General features: G+C 37.3%; 2 protein-coding genes across 12 annotated transcripts; both read left to right on the top strand.

Moving 5' to 3' along the window:
* Positions 1-370: 370 nt before the first annotated feature.
* LOC147273452 (26S proteasome non-ATPase regulatory subunit 4 homolog) lies at positions 371-11,687 on the top strand. Of its 11 annotated transcripts, none has more exons than XM_086256889.1 (12): positions 371-530; positions 638-844; positions 1,360-1,395; positions 6,474-6,577; positions 6,663-6,872; positions 7,219-7,537; positions 7,694-7,817; positions 8,609-8,712; positions 8,822-8,890; positions 9,060-9,137; positions 9,242-11,075; positions 11,160-11,687. In XM_086256889.1, the coding sequence occupies exons 3-10, from the start codon at positions 1,393-1,395 to the stop codon at positions 9,102-9,104; spliced, it is 978 nt and encodes a 325-aa protein (XP_086113015.1). In that variant the 5' UTR covers positions 371-530; positions 638-844; positions 1,360-1,392; the 3' UTR covers positions 9,105-9,137; positions 9,242-11,075; positions 11,160-11,687. The 11 variants fall into 11 exon arrangements, with proteins under 11 accessions (XP_086113015.1, XP_086113014.1, XP_086113019.1 ...); XM_086256888.1 differs by having other exon boundaries at positions 1,348-1,395; XM_086256893.1 differs by having other exon boundaries at positions 638-863.
* On the top strand, positions 2,812-5,080 carry LOC147273453 (protein FAR1-RELATED SEQUENCE 5-like). The gene is made up of 3 exons (XM_086256576.1): positions 2,812-2,850; positions 3,108-3,181; positions 3,914-5,080. The coding sequence occupies exon 3, from the start codon at positions 3,923-3,925 to the stop codon at positions 5,078-5,080; it is 1,158 nt and encodes a 385-aa protein (XP_086112702.1). The 5' UTR covers positions 2,812-2,850; positions 3,108-3,181; positions 3,914-3,922.
* Positions 11,688-16,251: the final 4,564 nt, after the last annotated feature.

Below are 16,251 nucleotides of genomic sequence, written 5' to 3'. Positions count from 1 at the left end.
TGATGTGAATTTACCATTTTCTTGAATTTAAGATCAAGAAAGTGGTAACTTGGGTTTTAGGAGTTTTGTGAAGTTACCACTTTTTTGATGCATCCCTCAAGAAAGTGGTAACTCATAGTCAAAATTTGGTAAGTAACCAAATCTTGACAGAGTTACCACTTTCTTGAGGGATGCATCAAAAAAGTGGTAAAACCCAAATCACACAGAACTTCCGCTCATTTCACTCTCCATTCAAAATAAATAACGTAGCCTCACCCAGACCCTCGCTCGCCGCCCTCGACTCTCTCTCGCCGTCCTGGCACTGTCGTTCAATCCTCACTTGGCCACCCTTTCGCCATCCTCCCACCAAAAACGCAGAAAACTCAGAAACCCATCCTAGCACGTCCATCGCCCATCATACCAGAAGACTCAGACCCTCTCTCACTGAGTTTCGAAACCTAGAAACCCAGAAAACTCACTCAGACTCTTTCTCTCACCGAGTTTCGATCTCTCAGAAACTATAAAACTCCGACTCTGTCTCTCTCACCCAGGTTAGGGCTTCGATTTGTTTACATTTGATTTTGTAGATTTATTCATATGTCAAACTCTCTATCTCTTTCATGAATTTAATATTTGGATTTTGAACTAATTTATGCAGGCTCAACAGGCACTTGCAGCAATTTAACTGAAGCCAAGACACGTTGAATGACAAATATTTCTGCGCAGGGATGACCTGTGTTTATGCAGGTTGAATTATGTGATTTGTCAACTTCAATCCCAAATCCCTTTTATCCCTGTGCACCACTGACATCTGGGAAGCAGAGTATGAAAACAAATTGGCACTGCTAAATCAAAAGGAGAATCGGTATATTCATTTTTCTAAGGTTCTCCTCTGTGTGTTTGTTTTTGTTAGGAATAAGTTTGACTATGACTATGCACAGGGGACAATTACATGCATTAGTTTTATTAAAGAGTGGACAATTTAGGAATATATGAAGGATTATCACAGTGCACACCTTTATTTCTTTACTATTGATTCTGAATATCATCTTTTCTTTGACCTCTGATATATGAAGGATTACTACCTTTCCAATTAATTGATTGCGTACTATTTTTTCGTGTGGCAATAAGAGTTTTTTCATTTGTAGTGAATAGTTATAGATTTCCCTTTTTTCTTTTTAATTTGTGCAAGGAAAAAGAAAAGTGGGGTTTGTTTTTATGCTCTTTTTCTTTTCAAAATCTTGGAAAGGGGGGGGGGGGGGAGGAGGAGTACGTAAGTGGGGCTGATTTGTTAGGCTATTTTATTTTCCATGAAGGTTTAAAATTAGATATACTTTACGATGATGAGGTTCCGTTGAAATTATTCAGAAACTTGATCAGGTGGAGAGCAATATTTCTAAATAACTGGAAGGTATGAGATCATGCGTAGGATGGGTTTGTTGAGCACCCTTGTAGGCTGGGTCTACAATTCATATGATGACATCCATAAACTGGAAATGCATGCACTGTTTAGCTTTTCCACTTTTTTTTGGGTGTCAATATTCATTAACTAAAATTTGCACTAGTTGAAAGACAGTATTGCTTTAGGGAGAACAAATTGAAAGTTTTACTTTAACTTAACTTTAAAGCCCATGGTACATTTTGAAGCCATGGTAGACAGTCAAGTGAGATGTATATGTTCTTATTGAAATTATCCTGTTACTATATTGTGTCTACCTAATCTTTTTACGTAAAAAGTAATCTTCTTTTCACTAAATGTTTTTACTTTTATGCATCTCTTAATCAAAATTTGTAATTATCTATTAAATCTTGCAGGTAGCATCCTTCAAGCACACAATTGCTAAAAAAGATGAGAAGATTGAGTGATTGCTGAAGGTCAATAGTAATGTCTATTGATTGACATGACTTTCTCTTCATTATGAAGCCTAGAGTCTCTTTCCTCTTGCAGGTTTTTTTTTTTTTTTGGATTCTCATATCTTTTATCAATGCAATAATTTCTTTGCTCTTGCAGTTGTTAACTTGTTGCAATATATTATGAAACATTTGACTGCTTCATTTACAAACTATGAAATAGGACTGTATTAGATAGCTTCTAGGAAGTGTATGTATGTGCAGTAAAAATATCTTAAATATGTCCTTTTTTTTATTAAATGAAATCATTGTCATTTTCTGGAATTATATGGAAGTTGGACTTTTACCTTGATTATTCTTGTTTCAGAATTTGTACATAGAAAGTTTCACTTCTTGGGATATCTATTCATCTTATTGAAGACACTTTGTCGAATTACATATATATAACCACAACGTTTGTAGTTTTTCAATTGACTAGTGCTTGCATGTTCTGTTTACTTGTTTAATAGGAACACTGACTTCCACATTTGAGAAATAGATTTCACATCTAGACAATTGGCAAGAGGAGGTCTACCTGAAGGTACTCTCTCTCTCTCTCTCTCTCTCTCTCTCTCTCTCTCTCTCTCTCTCTCTCTCTCTCTCTCTCACTCACTCCCTCTATCTCTCCCTCTCTCTCTTACTTTGAGAATTATGGTGACTGTCTTTTCTACTATCTATTTGGGTAGTGTTGTGAATATATACAAGTTGTAAGAGCGATTGCTTACTTAATATGAAATATAAGTAGGAATAATCTGTTTAGTATAAAAGTCTTAATTCACAATTTTGTATTATTTTCTTAGTATAAAAGTCTTAATGTGTTTAATATAAGTAGGAATAATATGTTTAGTATAAAATCAAGTATATTATGATTAAGTGAATTCATTGTTTCCATCCATGTTTGTTTTGGTTGAAATTGTAGGATGTGTTCTATCTATTTCCAAATTTCAATGTGGCTGAGTTAATCTAGGCATGCATTTGCAGGTATACAAGACATCACATGGTCGCATTTTAGCTTATGATTTTATGAACTCGTTACGTGCTGTTTTTCTGAGTTTGTTTTGTTGGTGCCATTGAATAATACAGTGATGAGTGCAATGCATATGCCTGAACTGAATATTGAAACAAATATGTTTGTCAAGGAAAATTCCCCTAGCTTCTATTCTTGCATCTTATATTTAAGGAACAAGTAATTTATGTTTTGAGATTTATGTTAATGGGTTGTTTGTGTTTAATTTTAGGGGTTGAAGATGTGAGCACAAATTGCAAGACTCACAAGGTGGTTGTGCAGGGTGAGAAGGTTGATCCCATTAAGGTGCTTGAGCTTTTCATTTTCAGAATGGGTTTTTTTTTCTCCATCATTTTTGTAATTAATTCTGTATTTTTTGTTTTTTAATTTGTTGGGTAGAATAAATTGGCTACTCAGGACGGGCTTTTGGGTTAAATCACCCTTCATAGTTGTGGCTTAATTAATGGGTTAAGTCATGAGGGGCTTTGTTTTTTGGTTTAAATCATCCTCCATGATTGTGGCTTTTGTTCAATGAAATTATGAGTAATTTGTTGTGGGTTCCGTTTGAGAATCTGAAATCGATGATGATAGCATGAGGTTGGTATGGTCTTGATGTTTTCCCATTTAATTTGAGGATTTGGCTTAAGATTGTTATTGGGGTATGGGTTCATGTGGATAGTTTTGATAATTGTTCGATTTCAAGGTATGGATATATTTAGGGATTTAAGAATTTGGGTTAAAATTACTCTTGACGTTTCCCATTGAGCTTGACAATTTGACTTCAAATTGGTTCGATTGAGTGAGTTGGGTAGAATTTGGTAGGGTTTACAATTATGGGTAGTATTTTGTCTGAATAATTGGCTTGAAACTGGCATTTCAATTTTTTTTTTTTTGTTATTTGTGCAAAATGTTATTTGATTGCATGTCAAAACATGATTGGCAAACAGTAGATTGTATTGACTGGTCTGAGAATGCAATTGCACTTTCGTCATGGACAGTTCATGAATTGTTTACTTAAAAAATATATCTATTTTGCAGCAGGGAGACATGGGTACCGCTTGTAACAGATTTGCTTCAACATCTGCACCCCACGAAGCTCAGAATGTTCCCGGTCCTTCAACCCCTACTCGCAACATGTTTCGGTTTGGTGATATTCTGCAGCACAACGGGATAAGTTATGAGCAGCTAACTGAAAATGACCTTATAGACTCTGAATTTTTGTCACTGGAAGAAGCAGACAAGTTTTACAGAGATTATGCCTCGGCGATGGGATTTGGTGTTAGGGTACGTGATGGGAGACGGTCCGTGGTGACCGATAAATTCTGTAGTAGATTATGGGTTTGTGACAAGGAAGGCGAAAGAGCCGAGAAGTACATAAACTCACCGAATAAGAAGCGATGTCCCAGGGGCATCACAAGAGTTAATTGTCCAGCAGCATTCCGCATTGGCTTATGTAGGAAAAGTGATTGTTATGTTGTGAAGAAATTCTGTGTGGAACACAACCACCCATTGGCAATGTCACGCGAGGCTCCTCTAATCCGATCACACCGCTCTATCCCGAACGATGATCTTTTCCAGGCCACTTCAATGCGAGGTGTATCAATTAGGACGTGCCAAATATACGAGTACATGGTCGACCGAGCAGGAGGCTACCGTAATGTTGGTTACACGATCAAGGATTTGTACAATAAGGTGAATTGTAGACGCCGAGAAATCCTTTTTGAGGGTGACATTGAAGCTGCACTTGCATACTTGAGTGGGAAAGTCGACAGTGACCCCGAATTATATTGTAAGTTTAGTGTGGACGAGGAAAACAAGTTGGTAAACTTGTTTTGGAGAGACTCGCAATCTCTAGTGGATTACACTTGTTTTGGAGATGTTGTGCTGTTTGATAGCACTTACAAGACAAATTACTATGAGAAGCCTCTAGTGTTGTTTGTCGGTGCAAATAACCATCTATCAAGTACTATTTTTGGATGTGCGATCCTTGGGGACGAGACCAAGGAGACATACACATGGTTGTTGGAGACCTTCGTATCTTCCATGAGGGACAAGCGGCCTGAGTCGGTAATTACCGATGGAGACCTTGCTATGCGCAATGCCATAGATGCAGTTCTTCCTGGAGTTCCACATCGTCTGTGTGGATGGCACATCACGAAGAATTTAGCACAAAACTTGAAAGACCCAAATTTACCACTTTCTTGAACCAAGTTACCATTTTCTTGATCGATTGATCAAGAAAGTAGTAACGTGTTTTGCTTGGCTGATTTGGTTACCATTTTCTTGATGTTTGGTATAAGAAAATGGTAACTTTGATCAAAAATGTGGTAACTTACCATTTCTTGAGCTAATATTACCATTTCTTGAGAAAAAAAATCAAGAAAATGGTAAGTTTGGTCAAGATATAATTTTGTGATTGCATGTTCAAACCCGATTGGCAAACAGGAGCTAGTTTTTAATACTCAGAGAATGCAATTGCGTTTTCATCTATATACAGTTGCATGCGTAGGTGGTTACCACATTCTTGATGTGAATTTACCATTTTCTTGAATTTAAGATCAAGAAAGTGGTAACTTGGGTTTTAAGCAGTTTTGTGAAGTTACCACTTTTTTGATGCATCCCTCAAGAAAGTGGTAACTCATAGTCAAAATTTGGTAAGTAACCAAATCTTGACAGAGTTACCACTTTCTTGAGGGATGCATCAAAAAAGTGGTAAAACTCAAATCACACAGATCTTCCGCTCATTTCACTCTCCATTCAAAATAAATAACGTAGCCTCACCCAGACCCTCTCTCGCCGCCCTCGACTCTCTCTCGCCGTCCTGGCACTGTCGTTCAATCCTGGCTGTCGCCACCCTTTCGCCATCCTCCCACCAAAAACGCAGAAAACTCAGAAACCCATCCTAGCACGTCCATCGCCCATCATACCAGAAAACTCAGACCCTCTCTCACTGAGTTTCGAAACCTAGAAACCCAGAAAACTCACTCAGACTCTCTCTCTCACCGAGTTTCGATCTCTCAGAAACTATAAAACTCCGACTCTGTCTCTCTCACCCAGGTTAGGGCTTCGATTTGTTTACATTTGATTTTGTAGATTTATTCATATGTCAAACTCTCTATCTCTTTCATGAATTTAATATTTGGATTTTGAACTAATTTATGCAGGCTCAACAGGCACTTGCAGCAATTTAACTGAAGCCAAGACAGTCTCTCACTCTCTCGGTAAGCTATTCCTCCTCTCTTTCGCTTTTTAGCATTCTCTCTACCTCATCCTCTTGGGTTTCTTCTTTATGAAATAAGGTTTCAAATTAGGGGTTTTTTGGGGTTTATGTTTTTCTTCAAATTAGGGGTTTTCTTAGGTTTGTTTGTTTCTTCAAATTAACTACACCTTCGTCCGACACTGGAGTCTCCCATTTTCTGCTTATCAAGGTTTTGTTTAGCTTTGGTTTTATTTTGCATGCTGGCTTTTGTTATTTTAATAGGTGCTTTCTTATCTCTTCTTATTTTTCCATCTTGATGTCCATCAAAGTATCAAACTTTCCTTTTTCTTGTTAATTTATGTGCAATTCTCTAATTCCTTTAATATAGGTCTTGAAATGGGGGGTGAGATGAACATAACAGCTGCAATCCAGGTAGCTCAATTGGCTCTTAAGCATCGCCAAAACAAAAATCAGCAACAGCGGATTATAGTTTTTGCTGGAAGGTAGATAATGCTAAGTTCTGTCTACTTGCCCATTCCTTTTTTCTTTTTTTGTTGTTGACATCTAAAATTTGTTCTGTGTGTTCAGTCCTGTTAAATATGAAAAGAAGGTATTGGAAATGATTGGGAAGAAACTGAAGAAGAACAGTGTTGCTCTTGATATTGTTGATTTTGGTGACGAAGATGATGGGAAGCCAGAGAAGCTGGAGGCCCTTCTTTCTGCTGTTAATAATAATGACAGCAGTCATTTAGTACATGTCCCTCCTGGTCCAAATGCTCTATCTGATGTTCTTATAAGGTACCATCTTTGGTGTTTGTCCATGTCTGTTTATAGAAAAGCTTATAATGCCAAATTTAAAGTTATTTATCACTGGAACTAATTGGAATGTAAGGTTTAGATTCATACCATTTCATTTACAAGTCAAGAACATAAAGAAAGTAGGAAATGACTCAAGTGTATCAAAAACAATATGTTAGTACGGAGAAAGAACATAAAAGTGAGAATAATAGATATTAGAAAGATAAAGGCGAATCTTGAAAAATATCCTCTTTACGATCAAAATATTGTTTACCAAATTATATGAACTATAACAGGATTTCTACTTTCATTTTTATCTTCACCTGTTTTTCGTTTTACTTGGCAGTACACCTGTATTCACTGGCGATGGAGAAGGAGGAAGTGGCTTTGCAGGGGCAGCAGCAGCAGCAGTTGCTGCTGCTATTGGTGGTTCGGGCTATGATTTTGGTGTAGATCCCAATATCGATCCTGAGCTTGCTCTTGCCCTTAGAGTCTCCATGGAAGAGGAAAGGGCAAGGCAAGAAGCTGCTGCCAAAAGATCTGCTGAGGAAGCTGCTAGACAAGAAAAAGGAGAGGAACTGTCATCCAAATCAGAGGATGCAACCATGACCGAACATGTTAATGCTTCATCTCTCAACGAGGATAAGAAACTTTCTGATGATATGGTTGGTGTCAGTTCTTATCGTGATGTGTGTTTGTGTTTGCATGTAGCTTTTTGTAGTTCATGAAGTCTTTATTGTGTTGGTTTTTCTCTCATCATTTGTTATCATTCAAAGAACTCCTGTAACCTGAATTGGCCTTGGCGTATGTTATGGTGATAGGTTGATGACAATGACTTACTAAAGCAGGCTCTTGCAATGTCGATGAGTAACTCTGGATCTGCTAATTCAGCGGGTGATGCTGAGATGTCAGAGGCAACTAGTGCGGATCAGGAGTTGGCTTTAGGTGTGTTCTTTGATTCCATTTTTTTAATTATTAAGGGGTAGGTGACTGGGTGGTAACTTGAGCTTCTTTTATTTGATTACTTTTTACATGTGGAAAATTATTTACAAGATGCTTCTGTTGTTCTGTTGCATGGACAGTAGTTTAACATGAGATTTGTATCCTTGTTTGACTTTGGAAGATCACATTCCTTTCATTTCAGCAGCATCTAGTTCATCTCTACAACTATTGGACTTCATAGCCATACTTTTTTCTTTTCTTTTCTTGATAAGAAATGCCGTCAGAAGAATATACCAATCATAGGTTTACATTTAGTAGTTCTTTTTTATGTACATGTAAATTACTGGTCCATTTGCTGCATACATTTCACTTTCGACTTTTGTCACTAGTGGTATGGATTGCTGAATTCCATACCTATGAGTCATGGATTCACATAATTCATACTCACAGCCATGGATGCTTAGCTGCCCCAAACCTGCATCATTATTTTGCTCTTTTCTTACATTGTTGTATGCTTGTTATGTGTAAACTTGTTCATGATTTTATGTTTTTTTTATTTTTAAAATTCTCAGTTAAAAGTAAGCTATTAATCGTTGTAAAATCAATGTTAACTATTTATTAATGTGCTGAAGTTGGACATCAAAATCTGAACACCTATCAATGTGGCCTTTTGTTTTGCTTTATATTTAATTTTTGTCTGGTTAATTGATTTGCCAAGCTTCTGAACATTGACAGATAGATTTGATAATATCTGGTTCCTTCCTGCATGCTTATTATTTCTTTGGTGCATGCAGCTCTTCAAATGTCCATGCAGGAAAGTACAGGAGAGCCATCATCCCAGTCAGATGTGAGCAAGGTGTTGGAGGATCAGTCTTTTCTGTCATCTATCCTTGAATCTGTATGCGTAATTGAACCTGTTTTTTTGGCCTGTATGTAATTGAACGTGTCCTGTTGTATTCCATGTATAATTATGTTGCTGTTGACCTGATATTTTATTTTTCTTACAGCTTCCAGGAGTTGACCCCAATGATCCTTCAGTGAAAGATCTTCTTGCATCTCTGAAGAATCAGTCTGAGGTGTGTTCACAAACCTTACACATGAAAACTTATTGGGTGACTGGATATGCTTCTGTTTTTGTTTGTTATAAAACTCATTTTCCTGTGGTGTTAGTATCTCTTTTTGCAGTACCAAATTTCTACAATATATTTCCCACTTTTAAATGTTTTTCCTTTCCTGGTATTCTAGTCCCAACAAAAGGATGAAGAAGAACCTTCAAATGAGGATAAATGAAAATGTGATCAGAATTGCTTCTGTATCTTCAAAGTAAGGAGTCAAATTAAGAATTCAATTCCAACTTTGATAATGAATGCCTTGGTTGTTTTGACCTATATTGATTTCCTTAGAACCATCTGGTTCCTCTTTTGCAGACCACAGAGCTGTTCGTTTTAGAGGAAGGCTTCTTTATTTCGTGGGAGGATGATACAAAAACAGATGCAGAACAGGATTTTAGAGATTAAATTACAAGTTAATCAAAATATGCTGCATTTTACCTCATGTTGCAGGGAATGTAAACAATGGCATGAACTGTGCCAAACTTCATGGCATCATTTATGGCTGTTTTATTCAATTAAAAGGAGGAAAGAACAAATAGATTTGTGATGCTTTGAATTTAATGTTTATTGTCCTCGAAGTTTCTGAATGATTTCTCCCTCCTCCCTTTGGTCCTTTTTTCCTTGTGATATAGTCTGCCTAATAGGTTGTTCAATCATTCAGGCGTCATTCAATCAAATCTGCACCATTGTATCACACATTCAATCAAATCTGCACCATTGTATCACACATTCACAGCTAATGAAAATTTCCTAGTGCAGTAAAAAAAAAAAAAACAAATGAAAATCATGTAGTGGTATTGCAATGCCTTATCAAGAAAGGGAAAGTCTTAAAAGTTTAAAAGGTAATCCGGCCACCAAGAATGACCTTCTTGGGTGACATAAACAGGCTGCATTACCTATATTTGCTGTTTAGCTTGGCATGAAAATCATATGTGGCTTCATTTGTTTTTGCTTTTCGAACTTGCTGAGAGTTATATACTTGGCCTAATGTGGCTGAGGGAAGAGTTTTCTATATCATTGCTTGAAAAAAGGCTACTCTCTTGTTGGGTGGACCATGATGCCTTTTCATCAATGTGCACCACTTCTAAGTACTTCCATTTGAAAGAAGCTGAAATTTGTTGGGTGGCATCAAAATCAGGTCATATTATTCATGACCAAACCGTACATTGAGCATATATATTTGTGAGGGTTATAAACTCAGATCCTAGAAAACAAATGATCCACACCACAAGTTGTGGGACTGATTGAGTATTACCTCAAGTGGTGGGTCATTCACATGAGGGGTATGTTTCCCCATACATGTCCATGCATTCTCTTGTATGCAACTGTCCTGGATTCTAGTGCTTTGTATTTTCTAACCCTTTGTCTCACAGATGACTCATGTTATCACAAATATAAGGTGAAGATTTGCAACATTATTTTAATGCTCCTGGTTTTGCATTCAAGTTGCTCAAAAGGTTTGATCAAGATTTAATGATCCTAGTTGTTTATATCTAGATATTGCAGACTTAGTTCTAAAAATAAATATGTATGGGTTACAGATCAATGGAAATCTGCACTGAAATTTCAGTTCTTATATTCTTCTTCATGTTAATCAAATTATAGCTAGAATACTTCCACTTTGCAAAAGTTTTCCTTTTGTTGCACATTGTATTTCAATATATTAATATTACCATTGGCTTCCAGCGAGTGGGCCTGGGAGGTGCAAGGTAAACAATGGAGGTGGTTGGCATGAAGCTCAAGATGGACATGCATATTTTGCTTGTACGGTAAGTGATCTTTATGTGTTCCCTTTTTAAAAAAAAAAAAAAAAAACAAAACATTCTGCTCTTGGAAAATATATTTATTTTAAACCTATTATTTCTCTAAACATGATGATGGAGAGGTCAAATACAAGTGTCCTGCTGGGTTTAAAGGTGATGGTGTCAAAAGTTGTGAAGGTAAGAGAAATTAACGTCTTGGTATTTTTTGTTGTTGTTTTTCAATTTCACTGTAATAGGAAATAAATCTAGTAATGCATTGATGTCTAAATAGCTCAAGTTCAGAAATTAAAGTCATGTTTTTGTACTGTGACAACAATGGTTCGATGCAATATATTGCCAATTTTGAAGGTAATCAACGCCCAGCCTGGGGATGCAAAGGGACTAATGTAAGTGAACGTTTTTGTTAAGTTTGGCCGACCATTTGTGCAACCAAAACATTGAAATGTCATAATGCATGTGTTTTGTATTAGGGTAAGGCTGACTGCCATGGCTGGATATGGGTAGATGAGTACAAGAACTGTGGATTCACCAATGTTTCGGCATCACAACCACCCAAAGATACCGGAGTGTCAAATGTCGCGGATTCATCACAAGGGTCAGCTGCCCCTGATTTATCTCAACAGTCCAGACCCCTGGATTTGGTGGATGAAGAACCTGGGAACGACTATCATTCAGAGTCATCGCCAGACTGCACCCCTGCCAATTAGCGTCCATGGTGGCCATCTGACTCATCGTGGTCACCTGATCCTGATGAAATTTACTCCCCGTATTAACAAATGTAATTATAATGTGCAAAACTGGTTGTGACGTCACTAAACTTGGCAGGCTACAATCAGGAAGATTGCTGTTACTCTTGATTAATTTTGCAGTTTTCATGTTGTGAGAATTGCTTCTTGGGTATCTGCTTGGTTATTGTTGTACTAAGACTCAATCTAAGTACTATGGATGAAGTGTATACTTGGCCATTTTATTTTATGCATTTTGTTCGTTCTGTTGTTTATGGATGTGAGTAATGTGACTGTGTATATATGAATACGTGGCTGCATTGTTTGGTAAATAAATGACGTATCGGTGTGCATCCTGAAAATTATGACAATTAAGTTATTGAGACGTTAATAAGTTCATGTTCGTTAGTAAATATTCAGGCACTCCAATTTAAACTAGCAGAGGATAATTGGGTATGTTAGACTAGACAAATACATTCATTTAAGAAGAGATGCTGAAAAACATAATGTCATGGGCAGGGGCTTGCCTCTGCAATAATATGCCTTATAGGAACCCTAGTTGTGCACGAGGATGCAGTAGACCTATCATTCAATCCCATGCAGAGTTCCATGTGTCCAAGAAGGAGGCAGATTCTTCAACAGATGCTGCCTCTGGCGCGTTTCCAGACTAGTCAAACTGTGTAATTTTTGATTGCATGTCAAAACCTGATTGTCAAACAGGAGCTCGTATTTAGCACTCTGAGAATGCAATTGCGCTTTCGTGTATACACAGTTGCAGTGCGAAACCTTTTTTTGGCCCAGTGATATTCAGCAACATGTAAATGCTTGATTCTAACATTGCTTGTTTATTAAGTCAAAACTATTACAAGGGGATCAATTAAATTTATAGTCTTTATGAAACTAGACAAACTCACATCTCCACGAAAAAGTTAAGTACATGTAGGGAATCAAATTGTAAGAGAAATGAGCTAAAAGGCTTCCGCCAAAATATATTAGTAGGAACCACAGTTACTGTCTAAATGTATAAATATGAGTGGTTTGGGTTTTGGTTAAATTAGAAACTTAAACTTAAACCCTATATTATATATCCTAAATCCTATTGTGTTTTTTTAAAATTTTAAATCCTATAACTTACCCAATACCCTATACCCAATACCCTATATTTCATAGTTGGTAATTTGGTATATAACTATAGAAGCAATTTTGTTCAGAATTTTGGATTGCATGTCAAAACCTGATTGTCAAACAGGAGCTTGTATTTAGTAGTCTGCGAATGCAATTGCCCTTTCGTCTATACACAGTTGCAGTGCGAAACGATTTTTGGCCCAGTGATGAAGTTACCATTCTCTTGATGTTTAGTTCAAGAAAATGGTAACTTGGATCAACAAAATGGTAACATTTTTTGCCCCACTGATTTGGTTACCATTTTCTTGATGTTTGGTTCAAGAAAATGGTAACTTGGATCAAGAAAATGGTAACTTACCATTTCTTGAGAAAAAGTTACCATTTCTTGAGAAAAAAAATCAAGAAAATGGTAACTTTGGTGAAGGTTGGGCTTGGTTACCACTTTCTTGATCAAAGTTACCATTTTCTTGATCGAACAATCAAGAAAGTGGTAACGATTTTTTCTTGGCTGATTTGGTTACCATTTTCTTGAGGATTGGTTCAAGAAAATGGTAACTTGGACCAAGAAAATGGTAACTTACCATTTCTTGAGAAAAAATTACCATTTCTTGAGAAAAAAAATCAAGAAAATGGTAACTTTGTTCAAGGTTGGGATTGGTTACCACATTCTTGAACCAAGTTACCATTTTCTTGATCGAACGATCAAGAAAGTGGTAACGTTTTTTGCTTGGCTGATTTGGTTACCATTTTCTTGAGGATTGGTTCAAGAAAATGGTAACTTGAATCAAGAAAATGGTAACTTACCATTTCTTGAGAAAAAGTTACCATTTTTTGAGGAAAAAAATCAAGAAAGTGGTAACTTTGGTCAAGATTGGGCTTCGTTACCACATTCTTGAACCAAGTTACCATTTTCTTGATCGAACGATCAAGAAAGTGGTAACGTTTTTTGCTTGGCTTATTTGGTTACCATTTTCTTGAGGATTGGTTCAAGAAAATGGTAACTTGAATCAAGAAAATGGTAACTTACCATTTCTTGAGAAAAAGTTACCATTTTTTGAGGAAAAAAATCAAGAAAGTGGTAAATTTGGTCAAGATTGGGCTTCGTTACCACATTCTTGAACCAAGTTACCATTTTCTTGATCGAATGATCAAGAAAGTGGTAACGTTTTTTGCCCCACTGATTTGGTTACCATTTCTTGAGGATTGGTTCAAGAAAATGGTAACTTGGATCAAGAAAATGGTAACTTACCATTTCTTGAGAAAAAGTTACCATTTCTTGAGGAAAAAAATCAAGAAAATGGTAACTTTGGTCAAGATTGGGCTTGGTTACCATATTCTTGAACCAAGTTACCATTTTCTTGATCGAACGATCAAGAAAGTGGTAACGTTTTTTGCCTCACTAATTTGTTACCATTTTCTTGATGTTTGGTTCAAGAATATGGTAACTTTGATCAAGAAAATGGTAACTTACCATTTCTTGAGAACAAGTAACCATTTCTTGAGGAAAAAAATCAAAAAAATGGTAATTTTGGTCATGATTGGGCTTGGTTACCACATTCTTGAACCAAGTTACCATTTTCTTGATCGAACGATCAAAAAAGTGGTAACTTGGTTTGAGGCAAGGTTTTGGTTACCATTTTCTTGATGTTTGGTTCAAGAAAATGGTAACTTGGATCAAGAATATGGTAAGTTACCACATCTTGATCAAGAGTTACCATTATCTTGAGGGATGCATCAAAAAAATGGTAAAACTTGTTTACCAGTTCAGCAGGTTCTCTATTTTTTTTTTTTTTTTTTTTTTGGTGCAGGCATTCTATGCCTGCAGTCATTATAGAAGCTCCCACTACCATTATGTGCCTGAGAGATAACGTAGGCTAAAGCTCCACTACCACTAGCTGCTGGGAACAATCTTGGAAATACAAAAAAACTACCTTCATTCGTCCTAAGCATCAATGTCCTCATCCTCTATACAGTTCCTGTTATGTTGAATAGGATAAATCACAAACCGATTCCAGATTAAAAAAATGCAAGTCTACTACAGCAGTCTACAGCTAATTAATTAAATTCTCCAACATTTGTGCAACTATGAATCCCATCAAATTTGTGAACATGCAGAAGCAGCATGTATGGGATGCACCAGTTTAGAAACCATATATTGTATCAACATAATTTTGATTCCTCTAATTCAAGTCATTTTCAACTTAGGAAAGTGATTTTAATTTTGTCAATTGTATCCACCTAGTTAATTAAAAATCGCAATTAAGGCCAAATCATGATTTCTGTCAAATTAATTGAAAGAATGTCCACATGCATGGCTATTTCAATCTTTTTGGGTTACCATTATAAGATTTTTAATTAATGTAAGACCCCGTATTTTTCAAAGATTTATTTTAAATATTTTGAGAATTTATTTTAAGAATTTTGAGAATTTATTCGGAAAATAAAAAAGGTTTTGATTTAATGTTTAATTTTTGTTTTAAATTGGACTTGACTCAAAGTTGACTTTTAAAATTAGTGGGCTTTCGTTTTTTGACTTTGAGCACGTTGGATAGATCTCGAGTCCACGAGTTCGTAGACACGTAACACGCATCGATTGGAGTTACGGTTTGAAAGTTACAGACATCTGAAGTAAAGGGCAAACTTGTAATTTATACAAAAGTGGTTTTAAAACCCAAAATCACTCTCTATCTCTCTCTCTCTCTCTCTCTCTCTCTCTCTCTCTCTCTCTCTCTCGCGTCTCTTTCGCCTCTCACCCTCGCCGCCCCTGTCACCGGCGCGTGGCGGCGCGTCCGATGGCGGCTGGGCTGGGTGTTTGGCCCACAGTGCTCGCCTCCCTCCTCTCTCTCTCTCTCTCTCTCCCAGTGGTCTCCGTTTTTCCGGCTGATCACCCATGACGAAGGAACGACGCAGAACAGTCGAGCCTCTCCTCGCCGGCGATCTCGCTTTTCAGGCCACGACGCGACGCCGGACCACCTCGGTCCTCCTCCCCTCTTCACGACGAGTTCATCCTTGGCCTTCCCTAGCTCCGACGATCCCTCACGGCGGAAGATCGAAGAATTTTAGGCCGGCGGCTTCTCCGGCCAGTTTCGAGCTTTTCCGGCGATAATTGGCCGTCGACCCAGGATAAAAGTTGATCATCTCGACGTCTCCTTCGTGCCTGTGTAATTCGTTTAGGTTGTTTTCGAGTTTGGAAATTTTGCAGGTTGACCACCACGGACCACCGCGGGTTCCGCCGTGTTTGGTAGTGCCGACCACTATAATTATTGGTTTTGGCCTCTGACTAGTCACCCGAAGCCTGTGGGTGAGTTTCTGTTTGTTTTGTATGCTGTTCTAAGTTGGGCAGCTGCCGTGTGTGGTGGCGACCACCCGTTTCAGTCGCTTAGCGGCTGTTTGTGTTCCTGAATTGTGATTTAAGTTGGTTATCTGGTCTTAACAGGTACACGGGCTCGGGAAATCTCATTCCCGATGCCGTTATGTTACCGGATTTGTTATCCGAGCGTATTGCCGTCCAAGGGCATTTCGGTCTTTTCATAAGGTTAAACAATGAGTGAAGCTTATCTGGTTATATTGTTGAGTACCGTTAGTGAATTGTGTGTTTTGTGTGTTTGTTGTTATATGTTAGAGAAGGCTAAGTGTAGGATTTGAATCATGAGAATGAATTGATGATGATTTGATGATGATTTGAGGCTAAGGAATTAATTGGGAATTATAG

The sequence above is a fragment of the Dryas octopetala genome, chromosome 9 (genome assembly GCF_963921425.1).
Source record: "Dryas octopetala chromosome 9, drDryOcto1.1, whole genome shotgun sequence".
Classification (NCBI taxonomy): Eukaryota; Viridiplantae; Streptophyta; class Magnoliopsida; order Rosales; family Rosaceae; genus Dryas; species Dryas octopetala.
The sequence above is the reverse complement of the archived record's forward strand: the minus strand, read 5'-3'. Positions and strand labels throughout refer to the sequence as shown.

What these genes read in the sequence shown, in the direction of transcription:
- LOC147273453 (XM_086256576.1), top strand. Translation starts at nt 3,923, where the DNA reads ATGGGTACCGCTTGTAACAGATTTGCTTCAACATCTGCACCCCACGAA.
- LOC147273452 (XM_086256889.1), top strand. An exon ending in ATTATAGTTTTTGCTGGAAG is followed by an intron (nt 6,578 to 6,662) that starts GTAGATAATGCT and finishes CTGTGTGTTCAG; the next exon opens with TCCTGTTAAATATGAAAAGA. An exon ending in CTATCTGATGTTCTTATAAG is followed by an intron (nt 6,873 to 7,218) that starts GTACCATCTTTG and finishes TTTACTTGGCAG; the next exon opens with TACACCTGTATTCACTGGCG.